The sequence below is a fragment of the Pongo abelii genome, chromosome 10 (assembly GCF_028885655.2).
Source record: "Pongo abelii isolate AG06213 chromosome 10, NHGRI_mPonAbe1-v2.0_pri, whole genome shotgun sequence".
Lineage (NCBI taxonomy): Eukaryota > Metazoa > Chordata > Mammalia > Primates > Hominidae > Pongo > Pongo abelii.
The window spans coordinates 29,832,237-29,858,780 of NC_071995.2; the positions used below are offsets into that span (position 1 = coordinate 29,832,237).

A 26,544-nucleotide genomic window follows, 5' to 3' on the forward strand; every position below is an offset into this window, starting at 1 on the left:
TGAAGTAAATTAACTCTGTTCTTTCATTTTATGGAAATGGCTCTGAATCTCATTAAAAACACACATGTATATGACTAGATGGATTTTGAGACTTACCATCTTGTGTTCATCTTATTTTTTAAAAATCTCATTTTTTAAATTCCAACCACTTTTGCCTACTCGGAACACTCATATTTGGGTTTCTATGGTGCATTCCTCTGCGAATGGGTTCTTTTTTCCAGTGTATTTTCCTACCTTGTGTACAAGTGTCTTTTTTGTATTTGCAAGGGAAAAAATACCATGCCAAGCACCAAAGTTTATGCTTCTCCATCAATATTACTTTTTCCAGTTTTTTTTCCCCTTCTCCCAAGGGAAAAACACCTTAAATCAGCATAAAGAATATTCTCTGTAGCTCATGTGGAGTCTGGTTTAGGAGAGAAATAAGTGCATTCCACTTTTCCTGTTTTCTATATTTTCTTTTTCAATGCCATTGACTCTTTCAAGCAAGGCATATTTACTAAGGCCAGCTATCTATCTAGCACAGTAAGACGTATTGTGGGATAAAGCAGGGGTCAGCAAAACATGGTGATTGGGCCAAATCCAGTTTGCCCGGTGTTTTCTTAAATAAAGTTCTATTGAAACACAGCTTCACCCATTTATTTACATATTATTTATGGCTGCTTTTACATGCAATAACAGCAGAGTTGAGTAGTTGTGATGGTGACCATATGGCCTACTAAGCCTGAAATATTTTCTATCTGTTCCTCTACAAAAGTTTGCCAGGCCCTGGTGTATAAAGCATGACCTCCATTCCCATAGGGTTTATGAACTAATTGGGTTGCTTGTTAAAACATGAAGCAATTACTGAATCAATAAATGCCAAGTTGTATGGTATGGAAGGGATTAGATGCCACAGAATGGTTATTGGTTAGGAAATAAATCTCATTTATAGAGAACTGATTAGTTAAGTATGTCAAAATGCAGAAAAGGTCCTTATATTATATGGCCTTTCCTCCCTTATGCTGTACTTCTTTAAGTCTCAGCTATGCTGTAAAATTAAAAGATATTCAAAACTGTTAGCAAACCTTTTCCTAGATGTAAATCTTCCAGGACTCCCTCAAAGGTATGCTTGGCAGAAACAGGACAGGATTAAGATTGCTAAATTGTTCAGAACCCTGCCTGGCAAGTCATAGATCCTCAGCTATTGCTTGAATAAACAAAAGAACATGCAAACTGTAAAAGAAGGGAAATCCTATGTAGCTACATCATAGTAATAGCTAATGTTATTGAGTATTCATAATATTGCTGGTATTTCTCAGCAGCAAATATCCTGATTCTTTAAAGAGTAAGTGGTAGTGGGCATGTAAACCGCTTAGCTCAGTGCCTAACACGTGGCACATTGTAAGTGTTCAATAAAAGTTTTTACTGTCATTTTTTTAGAGGAAATTGTATACAGATTGAGAATCCCCAATCTGAAAATTTGAAGTCCAGAATGCTTTAAGTAAAAACTTTTTGAGCACTGATATATGTTGCTCAAAGAGAATCCTCATGGGGATATTTTGCATTTAGGGTGTTTGGATTTAGCATCCTCAGTTGGTAGTTATAATGCAAATATTCCAAAATCAAAAAAATCCAAAATTCGAAACACTTCTGGTCCCAAGAGGGATACTCAACCTGTATTCTCTTTCAGAGAGAGTGCTAATTGTACTGATATGCATGAAAGTCAGAAAAGCAGATAAACTGACCCTTTATTGTATCACTCTCTTGATTAAGCATTAAGAAAATATTTGTATTTGATTTTCTAATCCTGCATTAGTTTGTTAAAGATAATGGCTTCCAGCTCCATTCATGTTCCTCCAAAGAGCACGATCGTGTTCTTCTTATGGCTACATAGTATTCCAGGGTGTATAATGTACCACATTTTCTTTATCCAGTCTGTCATTGATGGGCATTTAGGTTGACTCCATGTCTTTGCTATTGTGAATAGCACAGCAGTGGACATATGCATGCATGTGTCTTTATGATAGAATGATTCATTTTCCTTTGAGTATATACCTAGCAATGGGATTTCTGGGTTAAATGGTAGTTCTGTTTTTAGCTCTTTGAGGAATTGCCCACTTCTTTCCACAATGGTTGAACTAACTTACACTGCCATCAACAGTGTATAAGCATTCCCTTTTCTCCTCAACCTTGCTAGCATCTGTAATTTTTTGACTTTTTAATAGTAGCTATTATGACTGGTGTGAGACAGTATCTCATTGTGGTTTTGATTTGCATTTCTCTAATGATCAGTAATACTGGGCTTTTCTTCATATGTCTGTTGGCCACATGTATGTCTTCTTTTGAAAAGTGTCTGTTAATGTTCTTTGCCCATTTTTTAATGGAGTTGTTTTTCTCTTGTAAATTTGTTTAAATTTCTTATAGATGCTAGATATTAGACCTTTGTCAGATGCATAGTTTGTGAAAATTTTCTTCCATGCTGTAGGTTGTCTGTTTACTGGTAGTTTCTTTTGCTGTGCAGAACCTCTTTAGTTTAATTTAATCCCATTTGTCAATTTTTGCTTTGGTTGTAATTGCTTTTGGTGACTTCGTCATGAAATCTTTGTCCATTCCTATGTCCAGAATGGTATTGCCTAGGTTATCTTCCAAGGTTTTTATAGTTTTGAGTTTTACATTTAAGTCTTTAATGCATCGTGAGTGGATTTTTGTATATGGCATAAGGAAGGGGTCCAGTTTCAATCTTCTCCATATGACTAGCCAGTTATCCTAGCACCGTTTATCAAACAGGGAGTTCTTTCCCCATTGCTTGTTTTTGTCAGCTTTGCCGAAGATCAGATGGTTGTAGGTGTGAGGCCTTATTTCTGTCTATTCTGTTTCTTTGGAACAACAGATGCTGTGACCTACTAGAGAGTAGAGGGTGGGAAGAGGGAGAGGATCAGGAAAAATGACTAATGGATACTAGGTTTAATACCTGGGTGACGAAATACTCTGTACAACAAACCCCCATGACAAAAGCTTACCTATGTAATAAATATGCACGTGGACCCCTCAACCTTTTTAAAAAAAGAAAGTGGTGAAAATGGAGGGTCTAATGTACAGTCTGTATACAGGTCAAATACTCTACCCAAACTCCTTTCTTCCCCACCCCCAAGAAAAAAAGAAATCGTTTGTGTTTTTTTTTCCCCCAACTGTACCACTACTATTGCAGATCTCAAAACCAGTGGTTTCTAAGATTGCTATTTTCTTATTTCTTATGGGGGACTTCGGCAGGGAAAAATTTTTGAAAGGCTAAAAATGAGTGGAGAAGAGGACTTTTTTTCCCCATTAGCTAAAGATTTCATTTTGTTGAGGTACCTCCTACTATTGGTTTTGTGAAATGTGACCTTCTCCCTGTTTCACATATCCATGTATTCTCCCTTGGATCTTGTAAAATGGCCTCAAGAGAATAGATTGGGATTTCTAGAATATTTTAATAATGTAGCCCTGTTGGTATTTCCCTAATTGATCTTATGCCCTTTTTGCTAACTCTTTAGTTAACTCTTAATTCAATGTAGACTATTTGTAAAATAAATTCAGTGGATTTAACCTTAAAAAAAGAAAACATTCTTGTTTAGAAAATACATAGGGGAGTGATAAGTGATAATCTTAAACAAGCTGTTGTTTCATAAATGCAGAATCATTCTTTTTATTTAGTAATGCTGATTATCAATAATAACCCATTAATATGTTTTAACTATCAACAAAAATTATAATATCTGAGGCTGCATCTACTCAGAAGCTTACTTTTATAAAAACTCAGTTTCGTTTAACATAGATTCTATGTTATTTTTTTCCTCGATGAATTTTCATGAAGGAAGCACACCTGTGTAACAAGGACCCAGGCCAAGAAGCAGAATATTACCAACATCCCAGACCCTCCCCTTCCCATCCACCTCCTTCCAGTCACTACTATCCCCTCAAAGGGAACTACTTTCTTGCCATAAAGAACATATATTACAAAGACTAATTGAAAGGGGTTAGTTAGTATGTCCTTTTAATAAGTTCACAGAAGTATTACGAGAGCAATCTGGCATTTTAAGAAGAAGAGAATAGTCCTCTGACATTGAAGCATTTCATGCTAAACATGTCAAAATGTTTTCTACATCATCAGTAATGTGCTCAGACAAGTTTAATATAAAAGCCTTCAAGAGCAGACAGTTATTTTCCTCTTCTTGAAGAGTGAGACAGACTTTACCTGAAAAAGTTAATGATTAAAAAAAAAATCAATCTGTTGGGGTTTCATTAGGATACTGTCTTGGTCTGTTTTGTGCTGCTATATCAGAATACCTAAGACTGAGTAATTTGTAATGAACAGACATTTATTTTCTGGGCTGAGTGCAATGGCTCATGCCTAATCCCAGCACTTTGGGAGGCTGAGGTGGGCAGATTGCTTGAGCCCAGGAATTCAAGGCTAGCCTGGTCAACATGGCAAAACCACATCTCTACAAAAAATACAAACATTAGTTGGGCATAGTGGCATGCACTTGCAGTCCCAGCTACTTGATAGGCTGAGGTAGAAAGATTGCTTGAGCCCTGGGAGTCAGAGGTTTCAATGAGGCAAGATTGTGCCACTGTACTCCAGCCTGGGTGACAGAATGAGACCCTGTCTTAAAAAAGAAAGAAAGAAAAAGAAATTTATTTTCTCACAGTCTCACAGTTCCATTGGTGAGGAAGTTCAAGGTCAAGGTGCTGGCATTTGGTGAGGGCCTTCTTGCTGCATCATCCCATGGCAGAAGATGAGAGGGCAAGAAATAGATAAGGGGGCTGAACTCATTCTTTTATAAGGAACCCCCCTGAGATGTCAACCCTGCTACCTCAGTAATGACATTAGTTATCCCTTCACAAGGGCAGAGCCCTCATGATAATCACCTCTTAAAGGTCTCACCTCTAAATACTCTTACAATGGCAATTAGATTTCAACTGGACTTTTGGAGGGGACATTCAAACCACAGCAGATGCCCACTAGTCAGTCATGCAAACTAGCCAGAAATAGAGATGTGAAAAGTAAATTTGAGTGAATCTTTGTTGTGTCAATACCCTATACATTCAGTAATTTTATTTTTTTATATTTCACTAATGTCTATAATCAAATTCATATCTCTCCTTCTCCTGTGCTCGAAAGGCTTTGCTAATCTATTTCCTCATCCTAGTTTTTCTTTGTTTTACTTCATGTTATATGCTTTTAAATTACTTAAACAAAAAAGGATGTCATTATAATTGTTTTTCCCAAATGTTTAGTTTGGCATCTGTTGCAAGGCCTTAGTTACAGGCTGAAGTGCCAAAAGCTTGAGCTGAAAACAAGAATGTGGTGGGCAAGCCTGAGATCTGAATTCAGAAGTGGTGTTTATATTTTCCCAAGGGCCTTATTAGTGAGAGTCCAAGCCCTAAATGTTAACTTGCAACACGTTTGAACAGACTGACTTTTCTGTTTTGTTAAGTATAATGGCATATCATTCTGTATGGGTACTTCTGTAAACAATCTTCTCTTTTAACTGCCCTTTAAGCTACTAAACAATGTTGTCAAATTTGAGGCTGTGTTTTTGTTCAGTATTCCATGGCACATATTCACACAATAGAGTTTTATTTGTTTTTATTTTATTCATTTCCATAGATTATTGGGGAGCAGGTGGTATTTGGTTACATGAGTAAGTTCTTCAGTGGTGATTTGTGAGATTTGGGTGATATTTGGTTACATGCGTAACTCCTTTAGTGGTGATTTGTGAGATTTTGGTGCACCCATCACCCAAGCAGTATACACTGCACCCAATTTGTAGTCTTCTATTCCTCACCTCCTTCCCACCCTTTCCCCGAGTCCCAAAAGTCCATTGTGTCATTTTTATGCCCTCGCATCCTCATAGCTTAGCTCCCACTTATGAGTGACAACATATGATATTTGATTTTCCATTCCTGAGTTACTTCACTTAGAATAATAGTCTCTGGTCCAATTCAGATTGCTGTGAATGCCATTAATTTATTCATTTTTATGGCTGAGTAGTATTCTATCGTGTATGTAGACCACAGTTTCTTTATCTACTCATTGATTGATGGGTTCCTGATGAGTTCCACCTTTTTGCAATTGTGAATTGTTCTGCTATAAACATGTGTGTGCAAGTATCTTTTCATTTAATGACTTATTTTTCTCTGGATAGATACCTAGTAGTGGGATTGCTGGATCAAGTGGTAGTTCTACTTTTAGTTCTTTAAGGAATCTCCACACTGTTTTCCATAGTGGTTGTACTAGTTTACATTCTCACTAGCAGTGTAGAAGTGTTCTCTGTTCACCACATCCATGCAGACATCTATTTTTTTTTTATTTTCTTATGGCCATTCTTGCAGTAGTAAAGTGGTATTGCGTTGTGATTTTGATTTTTATTTCCCTGATCATTAGTGATGTTGAGCATTTTTTCATATGTTTGTTGGCCATTTGTTTATGTTCTTTTGATAATTGTGTATTCATTCTTTTGATAATTGTGTATTGATAATTGTGTAAAGTCCTTAGCCCACTTTTTGATGGGATTCTTTGTTTTTTTCTTACTAATTTTTTTGAGTTGGTGGTACATTCTGGATATTAGTCCTTTGTCAGATGTATAGATTGTGAAGATTTTCTCCCACTCTGTGGGTTGTCTGTTTATTTTGCTGACTGTTTCTTTTGCTGTGCAAAAGCTCTTTAGTTTAATTAAGGCCCAGTTATTTATCTTTGTTTTTATTGCATTTGTTTTTGGGTTCTTGGTCATGAAATCCTTGCTTAAGCTAATGTCTAGAAGGGTTTTTCCAATGTTATCTTCTAGAATTTTTATAGTTTCAGGTCTTAGGTTTAAGTCCTTGATCCATCTTGAGTTGATATTTGTATAAGGTGAGAGATAACGATCCAGTTTCATTCTCCTATGTGTAGCTTGCCAATTATCCCAGCACCATTTGTTGAATAGGGTGTCTTTTCCCCACTTTATATTTTTGTTTGCTTTATCAAAGATCAGTTGGCTATAAGTATTTGGATTTATTTCTGGACTCTCTATTTTGTTTTTGCTTAGTCTTGCTTTGGCTACACAGGCTCTTTTTTGGTTCCATATGAATTTTGGGATAGTTTTTTTCTAATTCTGTGAAGAATGATGGTGGTATTTTGATAGGAATTGCATTGAATTTGTAGATTGCTTTTGGCAGTATGATCATTTTCACAATATTGATTCTGTCCATCCATGAGCATGGAATGTATTTCCATTTGTTTGTGTAGTCTATGATTTCTTTCAGCAGTGTTTTCTAGTTTTCCTTGTAGAGGTCTTTCACCTCCTTAGTTAGGTATATTGCTAAGTTGTTTATTTGTTTTGTTTTGTTTTGTTTGCAGCTATTAAAAAAGGGGTTGAGTACTTGATTTGATTCTCAGCTTGGTCACTTGGTGTACAGAAGAGCTACTGGTTTGTGTATGTTAATTTTGGATCTGGAAACTTTGTTGAATTCTTTTGTCAGTTCTAGGAGCTGTCTGGAGGAGTCTTTAGGGTTTTCTAGGTAAACAATTATATCATCAGCAAACAGTGACAGTGTAACTTCCTCTTTACCAATTTGCATGCCCTTTGTATCTTTCTCTTTTCTTTTTTTTTATTATTATACTTGAAGTTCTAGGGTACATGTGCACAACGTGCAGGTTTGTTACATATGTATACATGTGCCATGTTGGTGTGCTGCACCCATTAACTCGTCATTTACATTAGGTGTATCTCCTAATGCTATCCCTCCCCCCTCCCCACACCCCACGACAGGCCCCGATGTGTGATGTTCCCCTTCCTGTGTCCATGTGTTCTCATTGTTCAAATCCCACCTATGAGCGAGAATATGTGGTGTTTGGTTTTCTGTCCTTGCGATAGTTTGCTGAGAATGATGGATACCAGCTTCATCCATGTCCCAACAAAGGACAATAACTCTTCCTTTTTTATGGCTGCATAGTATTCCATTGGTGTATATGATGTGCCACATTTTCTTAATCCAGTCTATCATTGATGGGCATTTGGGTTGGTTCCAAGTCTTTCCTGTTGTGAATAGTGCTGCAATAAACATACCTGTGCATGTGTCTTTATAGCAGCATGATTTATAATCCTTTGGGTATATGCCCAGTAATGGGATGGCTGGATCAAATGGTATTTAGTTCTAGATTCTTGAGGAATCACCACACTGACTTCCACTATGGCTGAACTAGTTTACAGTCCCACCAACAGTGTAAAAGTGTTCCTATTTCTCCACATCCTCTCCAGCACCTGTTGTTTCCTGACGTTTTAAATGATCGCCATTCTAACTGGTGTGAGATGGTGTCTCATTGTGGTTTTGATTTGCATTTTTCTGATGGCCAGTGATGATGAGCATTTTTTCATGTGCCTGTTGGCTGCATAAATGTCTCCTTTTCAGAAGTGTCTGTTCATACCCTTTGCCCACTTTTTGATGGAGATGTTTGATTTTTCCTTGTAAATTTGTTTAAGTTCTTTGTAGACTCTGGATATTAGCCCTTTGTCAGATGGGTAGATTGCAAAAGTTTTCTCCCATTCTGTAGGTTGCCTGTTCACTCTGGTGGTAGTTTCTTTTGCTGTGCAAAATTAGTTTAATTAGTTTAATTAGATCCCATTTGTCAATTTTGCCTTTTGTTGCCATTGCTTTTGGTGTTTTAGACATGAAGTCCTTACCCATACCTATGTTCTGAATGGTATTGCCTAGGTTTTTGTCTAGGGTTTTTATGGTTTTAGGTCTAACATTTAAGTCTTTAATCCATCTTGAATTAATTTTTGTATAAGGTGTAAGGAAGGGATCCAGTTTCAGCTTTCTACATATGGCTAGCCAGTTTTCCCAGCACCATTTATTAAATAGGGAATCATTTCCCCATTTCTTGTTTTTGTCAGATGTGTCAAAGATCAGATGGTTGTAGATGTGTGGTATTATATCCGAGGGCTCTGTTCTGTTCCATTGGTCTATATCTCTGTTTTGGTACCAGTACCATGCTGTTTTGGTTACTGTAGCCTTGTGGTATAGTTTGAAGTCACGTAGTGTGATGCCTCCAGCTTTGTTCTTTTGGCTTAGGATTGACTTGGCAAAGCGGGCTCTTTTTTGGTTCCATATGAAATTTAAAGTAGTTTTTTCCAATTCTGTGAAGAAAGTCATTGGTAGCTTGATGGGGATGGCATTGAATCTGTAAATTACCTTGGGCAGTATGGCCATTTTCACGATATTGATTATTCCTATCCATGAGCATGGAATGTTCTTCCATTTGTTTGTGTAATCTTTTATTTCGTTGAGCAGTGGTTTGTAGTTCTCCTTGAGGTCCTTCACATCCCTTATAAGTTGGATTCCTAGGTATTTTATTCTCTTTGAAGCAATTGTGAATGGGAGTTCACTCATGATTTGGCTCTCTGTTTGTCTGTTATTGGTGTATAAGAATGCTTGTGATTTTTGCACATTGATTTTGTATTCTGAGACTTTGCTGAAGTTGCTTATCAGCTTAAGGAGATTTTGGGCTGAGATGATGTGGTTTTCTAGATATACAATCATGTCATCTGCAAACAGGGACAATTTGACTTCCTCTTTTCCTAATTGAATACACTTCATTTCCTTCTCCTGCCTGATTGACCTGGCCAGAACTTCCAACACTATGTTGATTATGAGTGGTGAGAGGGGGCATCCCTGTCTTGTGCCAGTTTTCAAAGGGAATGCTTCCAGTTTTTGCCCATTCAGTATGATATTGGCTGTGGGTTTGTCATAAATAGCTCTTATTATTTTGAGATACATCCCATCAATACCTAATTTACTAAGAGTTTTTAGCATGAAGGGTTGTTGAATTTTGTCAAAGGCCTTTTCTGCATCTATTGAGATAATCATGTGGTTTTTGTCGTTGGTTCTGTTTATATGCTGGATTACGTTTATTGATTTGCATATATTGAGCCAGCTTTGCATCCCAGGGTTGAAGCCAACTTGATCGTGGTGGATAAGCTTTTTGATGTGCTGCTGGATTCGGTTTGCCAGTATTTTATTGAGGATTTTTGCATCAATGTTCATCAAGGATATTGGTCTAAAATTCTCTTTTTTGGTTGTGTCTCTGCCAGGCTTTGGTATCAGGATGATGCTGGCCTCATAAAATGAGTTAGGGAGGATTCCCTCTTTTTCTATCAATTGGAATAGTTTCAGAAGGAATGGTACCAGCTCCTCCTTGTACCTCTGGTAGAATTCGGCTGTGAATCTGTCTGGTCCTGGCCTTTTTTTGGTTGGTAAACTATTAATTATTGCCTCAATTTCAGAGCCTGTTATTGGTTTGTTCAGAGATTCAACTTCTTCCTTGTTTAGTCTTGGGAGGGTGTATGTGTCGAGGAATTTATCCTTTTCTTCTAGATTTTCTAGTTTATTTGCATAGAGGTGTTTATAATATTCTCTGATGGTAGTTTGTATTTCTGTGGGATCGGTGGTGATAACCCCTTTATCATTTTTTATTGCATCTCTTTGATTCTTCTCTCTTTTCTTTATTAGTCGTGCTAGCAGTCTATCAGTTTTGTTGATCTTTTCAAAAAAACAGCTCCTGGATTCATTGATTTTTTTTGAAGCGTTTTTGTGTCTCTGTCTCCTTCAGTTCTGCTCTGATCTTAGTTATTTCTTGCCTTCTGCTAGCTTTTGAATGTGTTTGCTCTTGCTTCTCTAGTTCTTTTAATTGTGATGCTAGGGTGTCAATTTTAGATCTTTCCTGCTTTCTCTTGTGGGCATTTAGTGCTATAAATTTCTGTCTACACACTGCTTTAAATGTGTCCCAGAAATTCTGGTATGTTGTGTCTTTGTTCTCATTGGTTTCAAAGAACATCTTTATTTCTGCCTTCATTTCGTTATGTACCCAGTAGTCATTCAGGAGCAAGTTGTTCAGTTTCCATGTAGTTGAGCGGTTTTGAGTGAGTTTCTTAATCCTGAGTTCTAGTTTGATTGCACTGTGATCTGAGAGACAGTTTGTTATAATTTCTGTTCTTTTACATTTGCTGAGGAGTGCTTTACTTCCAACTATGTGGTCAATGTTTGAATAGGTGTGATGTGTTGCTGAGAAGAATGTATATTCTGTTTATTTGGGGTGGAGAGTTCTGTAGATGTCTATTAGGTCCACCTGGTGCAGAGCTGAATTCAATTCCTGGATATCCTTGTTAACTTTCTGTCTCATTGATCTGTCTAATGTTGACAGTGGGATGTTAAAGTCTCCCATTATTCTTGTATGGGAGTCTAAGTCTCTTTGTAGGTCTCTAAGGACTTGCTTTATGAATCTGGGTCCTCCTGTATTGGGTGCATATATATTTAGGATAGTTAGCTCTTCTTGTTGAATTGATCCCTTTACCATTATGTAATGGCCTTCTTTGTCTCTTTTGATCTTTGTTGGTTTAAAGTCTGTTTTATCAGAGACTAGGATTGCAACCCCTGCCTTTTTTTGTTTTCCATTTGCCTGGTAGATCTTCCTCCATCCCTTTATTTTGAGCCTATATGTGTCTCTGCACATGAGATGGGTCTCCTGAATACAGCACACTGATGGGTCTTGACTCTTTATCCAATTTGCCAGTCTGTCTGTTTTAAATGGAGCATTTAGCCCATTTACATTTAAGGTCAATATTGTTATGTGTGAATTTGATCCTGTTATTATGATATTAACTGGTTATTTTGCTCGTTAGTTGGACCTGAGTTAAATTTGTTGTTTTGGCAACATTTCATTGCTGTAGTTTTAAATTCATCCCCATAATATATTTTTAACATTTTTAGGTGCTGTTTTTTTCTTTTTCACTATTCTAGCTATAACTGCAGATGCTCTACATAGCAGAGAAAGGGAAAAAAAAAGAGAGGAGGCACTTGCCAATGCAAGTTAAACAAATTTTCTTTCATACATATATGTTCAGGTAATAAGCATAGCTTGATCATTACAATTTTTTTACTCTTCATAGACTCTTAAGCTATTATAGGAAATTCTGTTCCATTGGTTGTTTTCCAGTCTTCACATTAAATTTTCCAACTTCTCCATAAATTTTAGTGTCATTTATTTAGTATTTTGAGCTTGTTCTCAACTTCTCAAGCTGATCATCTAAAAACTAAATTTTTGTTTTTGTAACAGATATGTACAGTGTAAAGTTGGTACCTTTATCACTTAGGATTTATATTTGCCTCCTTGTACCATAAACTAGAAATAACAACAGCTCAGAAGTAAACAGTTCAGAGCTAGTACAGAAGCTAAACAAAGTCATAAAAGGATTCAGAAATCATTCTGTCTTTGTACTTTTTCTATTCTTAGCACTGACTTGCATCATTAAGGCTACAAAAATGACTGCCAGAGCTCCAGCAAAGATATTTGTGATGATTGGGGGAAGAAAAAAAAATCCAAGGAACAAAAGGGGAAAAGAACAAGTGTCTGTCCCACTTTTAAGGAGCACTGTTGATGATTTCGCCCAAAAACTCCACTCTCATTTCTTGGCTATTTCCAGCTGGGAGGAAGTCTTGGGAATAATGGCCTGCATGTGTGCCCATTATTCCTAAAATTAAATGGGAGCTCTATTGATAAAGAAAAGTACATATTAGAGAGGCAACTGGCAGGTCTTGCTGTAATCCCTAACTTCTTATATATTCTTTTTGATAGGTGTTTAGTATTATTTTTATTTTTTTCTTTTTTCTTTTATTTTTAGGGTTTTTTTATTTTAGGGTTTTTTTTATTTTTAGGGTTTTTTTTTTAAGTTGTAGGGTACATGTGCACAATGTGCAGGTTAGTTACATATGTATACATGTGCCATGTTGGTGTGCTACACCCAGTAACTCATCATTTAACATTAGGTATATCTCCTAATGCTATCCCTCCCCTCTCCCCCGACCCCACAACAGGCCCCAGTGTGTGACGTTCCCCTTCCTGTGTCCATGTGTTCTCATTGTTCAATTCCCACCTATGAGTGAGAACATGCAGTGTTTGGTTTTTTGTCTTTGTGATAGTTTGCTGAGAATGATGGTTTCCAGCTTCATCCATGTCCCTACAAAGGACATGAACTCATCATTTTTTATGGCTGCATAATATTCCATGGTGTATATGTGCCACATTTTCTTAATCCAGTCTATCATTGTTGGACATTTAGGTTGGTTCCAAGTCTTTGCTATTGTGAATAGTGCCACAATAAACATACGTGTGCATTTGTCTTTATAGCAGCATGATTTATAGTCCTTTGGGTATATACCCAGTAATGGGATGGCTGGGTCAAATGGTATTTCTAGTTCTAGATCCCTGAGGAATCGCCACACTGACTTCCACAATGGTTGAACTAGTTGTTTACAGTCCCACCAACAGTGTAAAAGTGTTCCTATTTCTCCACATCCTCTCCAGCACCTGTTGTTTCCTGACTTTTTAATGATCGCCATTCTAACTGGTATGAGATGGTATCTCATTGTGGTTTTGATTTGCATTTCTCTGATGGCCAGTGATGATGAGCATTTTTTCATGTGTCTTTTGGCTGCATAAATGTCTTCTTTTGAGAAGTGTCTGTTCATATCCTTTGCCCACTTTTTGATGGGGCTGTTTTTTTTTTCTTGTAAATTTGTTTGAGTTCATTGTGGATTCTGGATATTAGCCCTTTGTCAGATGAGTAGATTGCAAAAATTTTCTCCCATTCTGTAGGTTGCCTGTTCACTCTGGTGGTAGTTTCTTTTGCTGTGCAGAAGCTCTTTAGTTTAGTTAGATCCCATTTGTCAATTTTGACTTTTGTTGCCATTGCTTTTGGTGTTTTAGACATGAAGTCCTTGCCATGCCTATGTCCTGAATGGTATTGCCTAGGTTTTCTTCTAGGGTTTTTATGGTTTTAGGTCTAACATTTAAGTCTTTAAGCCATCTTGAATTAATTTTTGTATAAGGTGTAAGGAAGTGATCCAGTTTCAGCTTTCTACATATGGCTAGCCAGTTTTCCCAGCACCATTTATGAAATAGGGAATCGTTTCCCCATTTCTTGTTTTTATCAGGTTTGTCAAAGATCAGATGGTTGTAGATACGTGGCATTATTTCTGAGAGCTCTGTTCTGTTCCATTGGTCTATATTTCTGTTTTGGTAGCAGTGCCATGCTGTTTTGCTTACTGTAGCCTTGTAGTATAGTTTGAAGTCAGGTAGCGTGATGCCTCCAGCTTTGTTCTTTTGGCTTAGGATAGGTGTTTAGTGTTATTTTTCAAAGTCTGTTTGAGAAGGTGCTATTGCCATTTTTAGGCAATAACATCCCAGTTTAGCTTTCTTAACTGAAAGAAAATCTCCTTTACTTGTTTACAAGAAGTAGGGATGTTAGGATTTTCTTACATTCTTAGATCCAGGTGGGAGGCAGCAGTGATTTTAAGAGTACCGACAGGGAGGGCGTTTTCCTGCTTGGTTCCCTCAGTAGGATAAATCTGTTTTAAAATGTGCCCGATAGATGGTATTATTTGTTTGTTTGTTTGTTTAAGACTTCAGTGATTCATCACTGTAAAATCCTGAATGATGAGGAAGAGCAGCTCTTTTTATGTAAAAAGAGAGAAAAAAGTCTGTTCACAGTAACTTTCATTTAATTAAGTGATGCTTTGTTACCTTGGTTTAATTTTGAATACCAAGGAATTAGAATTCCTAGTGGGAATCAGGCAGCTTTCACTTGTGACTTAGCCAGTTTTATCAGTAGTGGAAATATGAAAGTAAGCAGGCAAAGATTGTACAAGCCTAGCAGGTAGCACGAGGTGAGATTTGTACCCCACATTGTCTTTATGCATGTTTCTCCTTTATTTCATCATGAACCAAGAAAGTAGTAAGCATTCTGTTGTTTTCATACACAGCCACTGAGGTTACAGATTCTTTAAGGCAATGATTTTTTATATGATGTATTTAATGTGCCAGGTTTTTTTAAATGCTTCTGTTGCATTTTCAGGGAACCATTTGTATATTGCTATAAAGAAATCTTTCTGAATCTACTGTTTATTAAGAGAAGATAATTACATGGTTTAATGACTGCATCTACAGGGCTTTTGGCACCTTGACACGTTTTTGCATTAGTGTAATGCAATGCAAGAAACTCCTGCATATTTACAGCAAAACAGATATTGTGCCAAGGCCTCTAGCCATAACTGAAGTTCTTATCTGAGAAGGCAGTGTAGTATTGTGGTTTAAAGAATAGATTTGGGTGTCATATGCACCTGGATTTCAGTCCTAGCCCTGCTACTTGGGCAAGTCATAACCTCGCTAAGCCTTAGTGGCTTCATTCATATAGTTTATCAAGAGAATAAAAATTTGATAATATATTGTAAATGTCTCCAGTGGTACTTTGTCCTTATTAATCCCCTGCCCTTGAGTCTGGGCTGGACTGAGTGAGATTGGGCTATTAAAAGATTGTGGCTTCTGTCTTGAGTGCTCTCTCACTGCCATGGTGCACTCTTGCTTTCTTTCATATTCTCTTGGATTGCTTACTTTGGGGGAAACCAGCTGCCATCTCATTAGGCAGCCTTATGGAGTGGCTCACATGGGCTAGATTGGAGCTGGATGTTTTGAGGCCTCTCAACAGCTACTGAGTGGATTTGGAAGCAGATCCTTCCCCATTTGAACTTTGAGATGACTAGAGTCCTAGCCTACAACCTGATTACAACTTCAGTAAAGAACATGACCCAGAGGCATTCCTGTAACAGTGCCCAGTTTCTTGACCCATAGAAACTGTGAGATGATAAATATTTGTTGCTTTTCATTTTAAGCCACTAGGTTTTGGGATGCTTTGTTGCACAGCAATAGATAACTAATACAGCACATAAAGAGGTCACCTGTGCATAGCAGGAAGCAAGTACTACCAATCAACAAGTATTAACAGTTAAAACAAGAAAACAAGAAAAGGTCAGACTTAATCTAGCATTATAGGATTATTTGTCATGTAATATAAAGTAAGTTTCTATATGTGTTTGCAAAGAACTCAAGAATAAGACTTGTGGACAGTCTCTCTTGCTTGTTTCTGTAGATTGAAACACATAAGGTGAAATATCAATCATTTGAGAATTTAAAGATAGCATAAGAAGACAAGAACTTAAAGGTCATCTAACTCTTCTGCTAAGATTAGGTTTAACTTGTTAAAGGTCAAAACAAAAGGAAGGATACATAGTAATTGACAGGTATTGTTCTTTAGATTGAAACAATAGGATTGCTAAAATCTATAAAAGTTGAATTGATAAAAATACAGCAGAAGTTGTGTTTGTTACTTGAGCAGTAACCTAAATGATATATTTGGGATCTCTGTGTTAGTTTAATTTAGAAAAGACTATCCAACAGATTGTAATATTTTTATTATATCATGATCTTGAAAAAATGATACAGAAAAAATGATATAGAAAAAGGTTTTTCATTGTTTTGGAGCATGTAATCAAATTAGGTTAAAAAACTTTATGTGGCCTGTCATATTAAGATAAGTTAGCCTGCCTTGCCAGAATCAATTCATCTTATATTTGAGACAAATTGTTCATTTACCATTGAACTCTATAAAGTAGGATGTGGAACATATTTATTAATATGTAAATATAAACTTATGGATCAGAGCCCTAAGATAGGATTTCTGTGCAACTACTATACAATATTATCCACCTTTGCTTTTCTCTAAAATTCTAAATCTATGGCTTTTGTTTTTTAAGTTGTTTTGGAAATTTTTAGATTTTCTTTGGAAATTGTCAGAAACCGTTGTTACCAGAATTATTTTCTTTTCAAATTGATTAAACTTTACATATGGAAAGTTATAGTAGATTCTGCCCAGATGATTTCTTGAATAGCAAAAATGAGTATTTCCATTTCCCAGTGGATTATATGGTAGTTTGGGGTAAAAAGGCAGAACTATGCAAATATGTAGAACTTACTTTAGATGACTCAAAACAGAGAATTTACTTACCAGGCATCTTAAAACAAAAGAAAAAAATAGTTCTTTAGTTGCGGCCAAAAGGGTTTAAGACTCTTTATACCCGTTTTTCATGCTCTAAAATAGCATCTGTAATTCATCTTGTGTATGCTGGGAAGTTACACAGCTTCTTTATATGTTGATATTTTTGAACTGTCTAAATAGATAGATGTGGAATATACTCTAAAGTCAAGAAGTATTCTCAAAGAATAGGAGACATGAACTCTGATTTGAAGTCTTCATGGAATACGAATGATGGCTTTGAATGTTCTGATGAAGAGGTTAGGCATAAATTCTCTGACGTTCAAGGTTGAGGCACCCAGCACTGCGTTAGTTCAAAGCACTGCCCAGATTATGTTGAATATTTTAGAGTCCGAATTATTCTTAACATGTATTTTATATAAAACTATTATCCTGAAATTGGTTCAGAGTCTCTTTCAGTGATTCTGAGAAGTTCATAGAAAGTGAACATTTTTAATCCTTCATTTCCCAAACTTACTTGACTTAAAGGTATTTTTTTATTTTTAATAAGCAGGACACATGCTGTACAGAAATGGCATTTTGTGGAACACGTTGTAAGAAACACTACTCTGATATATGAGGACCTTAACAATCTGGAAAATAACTGTTTGTTTCCTAGGGCTACTGTGGCAATTTACAACAAACTGAGGGGTTTGAAACAAGATAAATTTATTTTCTCACAATTCTGTGGGCCACAAGCCCCAAATCAAGATGTCAGCAGGGCCATGCTCTCGAAGGCTCTAAGGAAAAGTCTGTTTCGTGCCACTGTCTTAGCTTCTAGTGATTTGGCCTCCATCTTCACATAGACTTCTCCTTTGTATCTGTGTCTCTGTTTCTCTTCTTATAAAGACATTAGTGATTGGATTTAAGGCCTACCCTAATCCAGTAAGAGCCCATCTCAGTTTACATCTTAATTACATCAGCAAAAACCCTATTTCCAAATAAGCTCACATTCACAAGTGTGGGGGTAGGACTTGAACATATCTTTCTGGGGGACACAATTCAACCCATTACAATAATTATCTGTTGAACTGAATACCCCACTGTTCTCTTACAAGATCATGTGCTAGCAAGCTTTTGCAACCCACCTTATTTTGTTGTTTTTGTTCTGTTTTATTTTGCTTTAGGCTTTTAGCAGCTTGAAGCCATGGTTTTTAGTTTCTGTTTCTAGTGATAAGCAGAAAAGAGCGATGAGGAAGGGACTTTACTGGCCCAATCAGAAACAAAAACTAAGAACCCATGACTGTATTATCTTCCTTGGACATCCCTGAGTGTCCCAGGACTGAGTGCTGTAACCTTTTCTCTTTTATCCACATTCATTCCCTAAATATTTTTATCTGTGCTTTAAATGCCTTCTATATGCAGATGACGTCCACGTTTTTATTTCAAGGCCTGATATCTCCCCTGAACTGCAGACCCCTATATCTGATATCTCCAACATGTCTGATAGGATTAGACAAATTTATCATGTCTGAAACAAAACAGTTTTCCTCTGGCCAACTCACTCCAGCTCCAGCCTATCATATCTCAGGATAGGACACTATTATTCAAAGAATCGCCTTTTATTTCTCTTTTCCTTTCATCTATACTTCCAATCCATCAGCAACTCAAGTTGGTCTTGTCTTAAAATCCTAAACCTGAACTGTTCTTAAGCCTCCACTGCCAATATTCTGGTCAAATTTATATCTTTTCCAGACTGAAAGTCACCTAGGTGGCTTTTCTTCTTCCACTCTTGTCCCGCTACAGTCTGTTTTCCACGTAATAATTTGTATGATATTTTTCAAACACAAAGCATGGTCATACTCCTGCTGAAAACTCTCCCATGTCTTCCCATCAAACTGCAAACCTTTAGGGCCCTTTATGCTCCGGCCTCCATCTACTTCTCTGATCTCCTCCCCTACCAGTCTCCTCCTTGCTAATTTTGCTCCAATCTTAATGGATTTCTTACCAGTTCTCCATCAAACCAAGTCTGCACCCCCCTTTTGGCGTTTTTTCCTTGTGTTTTCAGCTACCTTGAGAATTTCTTTCCCTATGTTTTTAGATAGCTGCCTTCTTGTCTTTTTTTAAGTCTCTTTATTACCACCTTCTCTAAGTGGTCTTCTCTAGTCACTTTACCCATGAGTGGATTTGCTGGATATCCATCCTAGCTTTTTGGAAAAATGAAATCATTTTTAAGCATTAATTTAAAATATGTAGGAGTGTAAGTTAGAAAAGCAACATTGATAAAGGTAGATGTAACATGTTCACATTTCTTGGTGTATTTTGTTGGTAGAAGCTCAAAACATTGAAAGTGCAATTAGTACTACGTGTATTTGACACACACACACACATACACACACACACATATATATATTTCAAAACAATGAATCATATCTTTTTGGATGTGAATAGTCTTCTTAATAAACAGTCCAAATAAAATAAGCCAGATGTGTTTGTAATTGACTTTGAATGTTGCACTTTAGACCAGTGTAAATTCACCATCATATTGCATTTTAATGACTGGCAAATAAAAAGCTAAGGTCAAGAGATGTTTTATTTTTCTTTTACTTTTGCCATGGCATGAAACACTCATGGAAGGGTAAATCTAATACATGAAATTATTAAGAAGACATGCTATTTCCCCCCACAAGCTTAATAAAATTAAAAATTTTAAAAAGTAGTATGCTTCTAAAAGGCTTTCAGCAGTTATACCAGCAAACTGAAGCCTAGGTGTCTATTTCAGAAACTTCAGAATTTCCAGATTTTTTCAGGTATCTGTAAGAGCTGAATAGAAATTAAAGCAACAGAAAATGGAAGAGAAAACAAATCAGTTAGAGCTACACTATTATGAAGAGATTTTAAACCCCGTATCAAAAAAATATTTGCCACCACTACTCTGGACATAATATTTTTCGTTACTATGTCACAGAATACAAATCTTTGATTCACTTTGAAATGAAAGCCACAAATACAGAACTAAGTCCCATGCCTTAAGGAGCAGAAAAGGTGAATATTTTGCCAAAATTCTTCTTGCCTCAATAAAGGATAATAAGGTCATGCCTAATGAAACAGTAACTGTTGAAATTCAGGAATTTGCCAAGAACATCAGTTTGATGTATTTGCTTCAAAGAGAGGAATTCAACATCTTTATAAGAGAAAGATTGTATGTGTTCCATCCCACAGCCATGATCTATGTACCATGCCCAAGAAGGACCCACAAAAGTGGAAGCTCAGCTTTGTGATGGCCCAATCTCTGTTTTCCTCTTCATACAGTATCAGTATCGCCTTGTTGCTTCTTAAAGTATTGTGCTCCTGTTTATTTAAAGGATTCTTACTTTCAGAGTGTTCTGAGGAGGGAGTGGTAAAGATGTGAAGTGAGCTTTGGTAGCTGCCTAAAACCAAAACGTTCATGCCTACCATCTTATAGTCAGTAATTCCATGGTGACATCTAACACAAGCAAGAGAAGCGTGTGGTGTGTTTAAACAGAAATGTATCAAACTTTTTTTGTCCTTATATATATCCTCTTAAAAAATTACAGAAATACTCATTTTGAATGCACAAATTCAGATTATTGTTACTTAGCAACAGAGGTTGAATGCTTGTTACACATTGTGAAATTGTACTATATTCCCTCAAAAGGAGAAAAGTTTCTCATTTATCTAGCTTCTAAAAATTCTAAGATATTAAGTCATATTTGTTTTTAATGTATCTCCTGATTGTTCTGGGTGATTTGCGAAAGATTTTGAATTGTTAAATCTAGCACATATGTTATATGTACACAAGTTATGAAGCATAATAGTAAAACAAACACCCATGAAGCCACCTCCAAACTGAATTACGTATCTCATCCTGCCAGACTTCATCCTCCGAATACAGCTATCCTCAGTTCAGTTTTTATTGCATTGTTTACTTACCTTAAAAATAAATGGGTTTTTGCCTACTTACATGTCTCAAAATAATATACTGCTGAGTTCGGCTTATATTTTGTGCCTATGATAAAAGAGTTATGAGACTATCTGTAGTCTGGTCACTTCCTTCTTAAACTCAGTTTTCTTACAAATGCCCACTAATTTATATTCTTCTGAAATATTTCATATTGGCAATATATGATATATTAAGATTTATTATAAAGCTGTAGTAATTAAAATAGCATTACATTTGTGTAGAGATAGGTGAATTGTCCAAGGGAACAGGATGGAGAGCCTAAAGACAGGTTCCTGCCTATATGGAAAGCTGATTTATAATTGGAGGTAGCATTGCAAACTACATATTCTTTGGCTCATACAATTTCCACAAGCTATACTAGCACGTGTATACAGAGGTCTGTGTTGAAGGATGTTCATTACAGCCTTAATTATAATAGCCAAATATTGTGAACAATCTTAATGTCTGTGAATATAATGCTTTAGAATATTAAAATATCTGTTACATATATTATAACTATAAAATGAAAACTATGCAACTGTTCAAAAGGAAAAAAAAAAACAAGAGACACTGATCCTCTCATAACACTGCAGTTGGGACTGATAACTTAGTATACTCTCTGGAAAGAAATCTGGCAATATGTATCACAATTTACAATATGCAGATGTGACAGATTTCAGTACCTTGAACATCTTTTGAAGGGTGTGCACTCAGGTTGTAAATTTTATTGCTTGAAAAACAAGAAAAAAGTTAGAATAAACTTACATGTCTGTCAATGGGAACGTAGCTAAATAAATTATGAAATACAGTTAAGCAATTTTTTTAAATGAGATAGGGAAAACTTCCAGTAATGGCAATGGAATAAAGTGATTGTGTGGACCCTCTCAAACTTAAGAATTATAAGGATTATAAGATGTGGACCACATATTTTTAAAAACCCATCTTTAAATGCTTAAAAACATCCAAAAGTAGACAGAAATCACTGGAGGATGGACTGGAACTGAGTATTGATATATTCTTCTGTACTGTTTAATTTAGACCAAGTACAAAATAATTTTAGAAGCTGAAAATACTTAGATTTCAATCTGTTTTACATATATTAAAATGAAACTTTTAAAACTATGACTTTAATCTCCCATGTATCTTTTCGATTAGGTTAGCATGCTTTGGTTCTTAGCATTAAAAGTACATCTGTCATTTTCCGGTAGATTGTCTTGTTTGATTGGGGTTATGTATCTTGATTCACTCAATCTCAGCAAATATTTATTGCTTGTCTAACATGTGCCAGACCCCCTCTAGATGCTAGGGATAAAGTAGTTAGCAAGACAGACAAGATTTCTGCGTACCTGGGTCTTACATTCTAAGATCTCTTTTGTTTAATTGTCTTATAAGCATAAGGTATGTATTCACCTGAAGGTGTCATCCAGTAGAGGAAGAAGGAAAAAAAAAACTGTGAGGAAAAATGATAAGCAGAAATCTTACTTCGGTATATATAATAGAATCTCCGAATATTGGAATTGAAGGGATTCAGTATAGTTCAATTATTTTACAGGAGCATTTTGCTAAATATAGTGATTCTGTTTGTTTAATTCTTAGAATATTTCAATATTTTAATCATCCAGTTTTTCAGCCATTTTGAGTATAGTATATTATGGAAGTATAATTTAATAGACAATTATTGTTTGAGTTTGCCTTTGTGGGGGATGCAGGGGCTTGTGAGAAGAATGTCAACTTTTACATAAGTATGACAAGTATATTATGAAATGGAATTTATTTGTCTTTTAATTCCTCCATTGTTCTGTAATCTATAGGGAATGTGTTTGCCTAGTTTTGTTATTTTTACCCTATGGGAAAATTTTTTAGGGCCAAAGAGTTTGAAGCTTTTCTTCTTATGTTCAATAATCTTTACCATCCAGAGAGTTCTTTATTATATTTAATCCAAATGATTTCCCTTACTAACCCTCTTGTTTCGTTTACCATATGAGTTTGCTATTGAAATATTAAAACATCCTAATAAAACATCTCTACCTTAGCCGAGGGACAAGAACAAAAAAAGTTTCAACAATATCAAATATTTTGTGTGTTGTTTTATTTTTTTAAAACAGAGTCTAACTCTGTCACCCAGGCTGGAGTGCAGTGGCACAATCTTGGCTCACTGCAACCTCTGTCTCCTGGATTCAAGAAATTCTTTTGCCTCAACCTCCTAAGTAGCTGAGATTACAGGTGTGCACCACCATGTGCAGCTGATTTTTTATATATTTAGTAGAGATGGTGTTTCACCATGTTGGCCAGGCTGGTCTCAAACTCCTGACCTCAAATGATTCGCCCACCTCAGCCTCCCAAAGTGCTGGGATTACAGGTGTGAGCCTCCGCACCTGGCCTCAAATGTTTTTTAAAGCATACTTTTCCCCAAAACTTTCTCTAATTTCAGCAAATTGTTTATCTCCTCCCTTATTATTTGTTCCACTAAACCCTGTGCATGATGTGATTATGCTGTGTTTCTGTACTATGTATTTATTTTGTTACTTGTATCTGTAATGTATTTGTGGATGTTTGGTTGCGTATATACACTAAGAACTGGCATTTTGATACTATTTTATGTTTTCTGAAATAATTCTGATCAAATGTGTGATATTTCTCTAATAACTGAGTAACAACATCAGTTATAAAACTATAATGATTATCGTCTCATCTTAGATGATTTAGGCCAGAAAGAGTGACTTTACTGTCATTCAGTTTAAAGTACTATTTGATTTCCTAAATTGTCTCATCTGGAAAGTTTTTTCTAGTGGGCTTCAGAGACATAATATTCTTTATCCTTCAACTCAGTATTTTTTGTTCTCTTTCTCTCTCTCTTTAAAAAAATTAAACAGCTCGATCAAGTCATCCGCCAAAGAAGCCTGTCCAGTTTGGAACTGTTCCTCTCCTGTGCACAGAAACAGTTAAGTGCTTTAATAGCTACGGAACCAGTTGACATTGAATAAAAAGAACATGACAAACCCACACTGGCATTGGATAAATCATATTACACGTTCAAAATACACGCTCTGAATTATAAAGATGTGTTTGTTTTCTTTCCAAATCATGTAGAATTGATTTCCAGTTCAAGGATAAACCAAAACAATATTTAGAACTATCAAGTGATCTAATTTATTTTCTTTTGGTTTCTTCTTTACATTTACTGTTATTTTATTAGTAGTAGTAGTAGCAGCAACAGAGTATGAGATGACCCAAAAGCCATTGTAAAGTGCCACATTATCAAAATTAATGAAGTAAACTATAGCCTGTGGGAGTCTATTATATATTATTTTGCGAAAGTAGTAAATATATGATTGTTTCATGATGACTCCTGATGAGATGCTAGAATGTAACCGTACATTCATCTAGAGGATAGAAATAGCATGGATTTCAACATCACTTATTTACCTGTATAATTGGAAATAAAACACCAGTATGATAGAGAATCATTCCGGCATTACCTAACCTCTTCTGCAGTTGGATCTATGTATTTTCATTGGTCTACTGAAAACAAACAATACAATTAAAAGCACTAAAGATGATTACATTAATTCAACTTTGATCTGATATATCACTTAAACTAAAGGGGTGTGTGTGATATATGCTTGTTTCCTATTTCTGCTCTTTAAAGTTACTTTGAATCAATAAAACCATTAGTCTACAAATCAAATTGTGAACTTAATCTCTAGAAAGAGAATATAACTCAGCCATTTATAGGAATTTAGGTTCAAGTACAGGATATATGAAATCTTTTCCCAGTATTTCAGAATGTACTTAATTCACAGGCAGTATGCTTAAATGCAAAATCATGAATATTTTTAATTCAAAACTAAAATGTCATTAATATGTATGTATGCAAATGTTTTATCTTATTTTCTGAAATGCATCTACTTTCATGGGCTTTGTACTTTTCTGAGATTTCTCAGTGTAATAAAAAGAGCTCCCAAACTTATTTGGTTGTTACTTTTTGTTTTTTTTAATTTCTTTAAAAAATATATTTTATTTTGTTTTAGAATTTTTCTTTCTCAAGTTGAAATTTTCTATCCCAGGTAGTTTTATCACACTACTCAAATATTTTAAGAACAAGATTAGCCTTCCTTGTAGACCTGCTTGGCCTTCTAGCCCTGCTAAATTTTAATTGTAGATCCTTAGACAAGCTGCCTAACCAATTTGAGTCTCAGTTTCCTCATTTGCGAGGTAGAAAGAGTGATTTTTACAGGCTATTAAAAAAATTAATCTTGTAAAGTACCCCATATAGTGCTTGCTGGTATAGCCTCCAGTTTATAATAATTTCCCTTTCTCTGGCAATTAATCACAAAATACAGGTGTGAGTACCTACAAACAAGTGGCTAAACCATAGCATTCTGCCTCTCTAACCTTGACTGACTGACCCACAGGTGAAGACCTGACCCCAAGGGGGCCTCTTATGAAAAGTCTTATGGTGAGATCACTTCAGCTTCCTTACCATAGGGAGACAGACATGAACCCTTATTTCTGAGGTTAGAGGTGACCCCAACCCTTTTTTTCCTGAGTCTCGGATTCTGTGAGATACCTGAATATTCTTCCAATATGTTAGCACCACTTACTTTTTTCCCTTAAGCTAGCCAGAGCCAGTTTCTATTATGTGCAACCAAAAAAAATATTAACCAAAGCAGTCAAGCACAGATCCCAGCAAGTAATCCCTGGATACTTGGCACTTGTTAGCTCCTCATTTCCTCTACCATACCAATCCGCATCCAAAATGGGAACACTCTTTGATTTATTTTAAGGAATGTTAAAAATATAACTGAACCAAAGCCTGTATTGTCTAACAAAGCCAAGTAAATCGCAGATACCCAAAACTATGAACAAACAGTGCCCTATTTAAAAGCTTTGTGTCACTCAGAATCTAGAGTAGAGGTTTAAACTCAGCTTTGCTGAATGCTGACTCACGTTCCATTTCAAAGGAGGCTTACTCAGTGATTGCTTTGAAATCAAAAACAGAACAATGTCCCTATGATTGGTGTTATTCTGCAGTGAGTCAGTTATCTATTATTATAACTTCTTTTTTTATCTGACAAACTGAACGGAATCAGGAAATGTTCTCTATATTTAAAAGAGTAATACATCTGCATAATAAAAATGTATATATAAACCTGGAAAATATTTATAAAACTCCAAGAGAAAAGGAGACTTGGATCAAAGCACTCTGCCTCTAGTCTTCTGTTTACATACTAGTAAACAGCTCTGCCGTATCTCCAAAGACTTTGCTAACAAGAAGCAGAAAGCCAATGTGTTCTGAATCCACAGGCTCCTTACTTGTAGGCATCACCATCAGCATCATAGTAAGTGGATGTTATCACTATATATGAGAGCCCACAGTTGTGACTGCCGGGCTCTTTTTTTAAGCCAGGCAAAACTAAAACTGTTCTCTGAATTTAACTGATAAACACATTTTTAGCACACCCAGTCCCCCATAATCCACGGGCTACTTGCTCACCAATCATTGGTATATATAAGTAGAAGGGAAAGAGCAGGTAGAATTTTCTTCGATCTGGTTTTGTTTTCTTACCCCACCTTCCCAAGCATTCATTCTCAACACGTTGCTCCCCCTTAAGTTATCCCCATTCCCGGAGTCACTATATATTGAACTTTTCCTATGGAGTAATTAAATAATGTTTTAATTGTTATTTATAATTAATAATTTGTGTTTTTATTTAT

At 36.0% G+C, this 26,544-nt stretch overlaps 1 protein-coding gene across 1 annotated transcript in view; it reads left to right on the forward strand.

Annotated features, from left to right (window-relative positions):
• Nucleotides 1-24,796, forward strand: part of CCDC91 (coiled-coil domain containing 91) — a gene marked incomplete at its 5' end in the record, with an annotated part of 278,933 nt that extends 254,137 nt beyond the window's left edge. Inside the window, 1 exon segment of the mRNA NM_001133835.1 lies at nucleotides 23,700-24,796. Coding sequence (NP_001127307.1) covers nucleotides 23,700-23,810 — 111 coding nt within the window. The 3' untranslated portion in view covers nucleotides 23,811-24,796.
• Nucleotides 24,797-26,544: the final 1,748 nt, after the last annotated feature.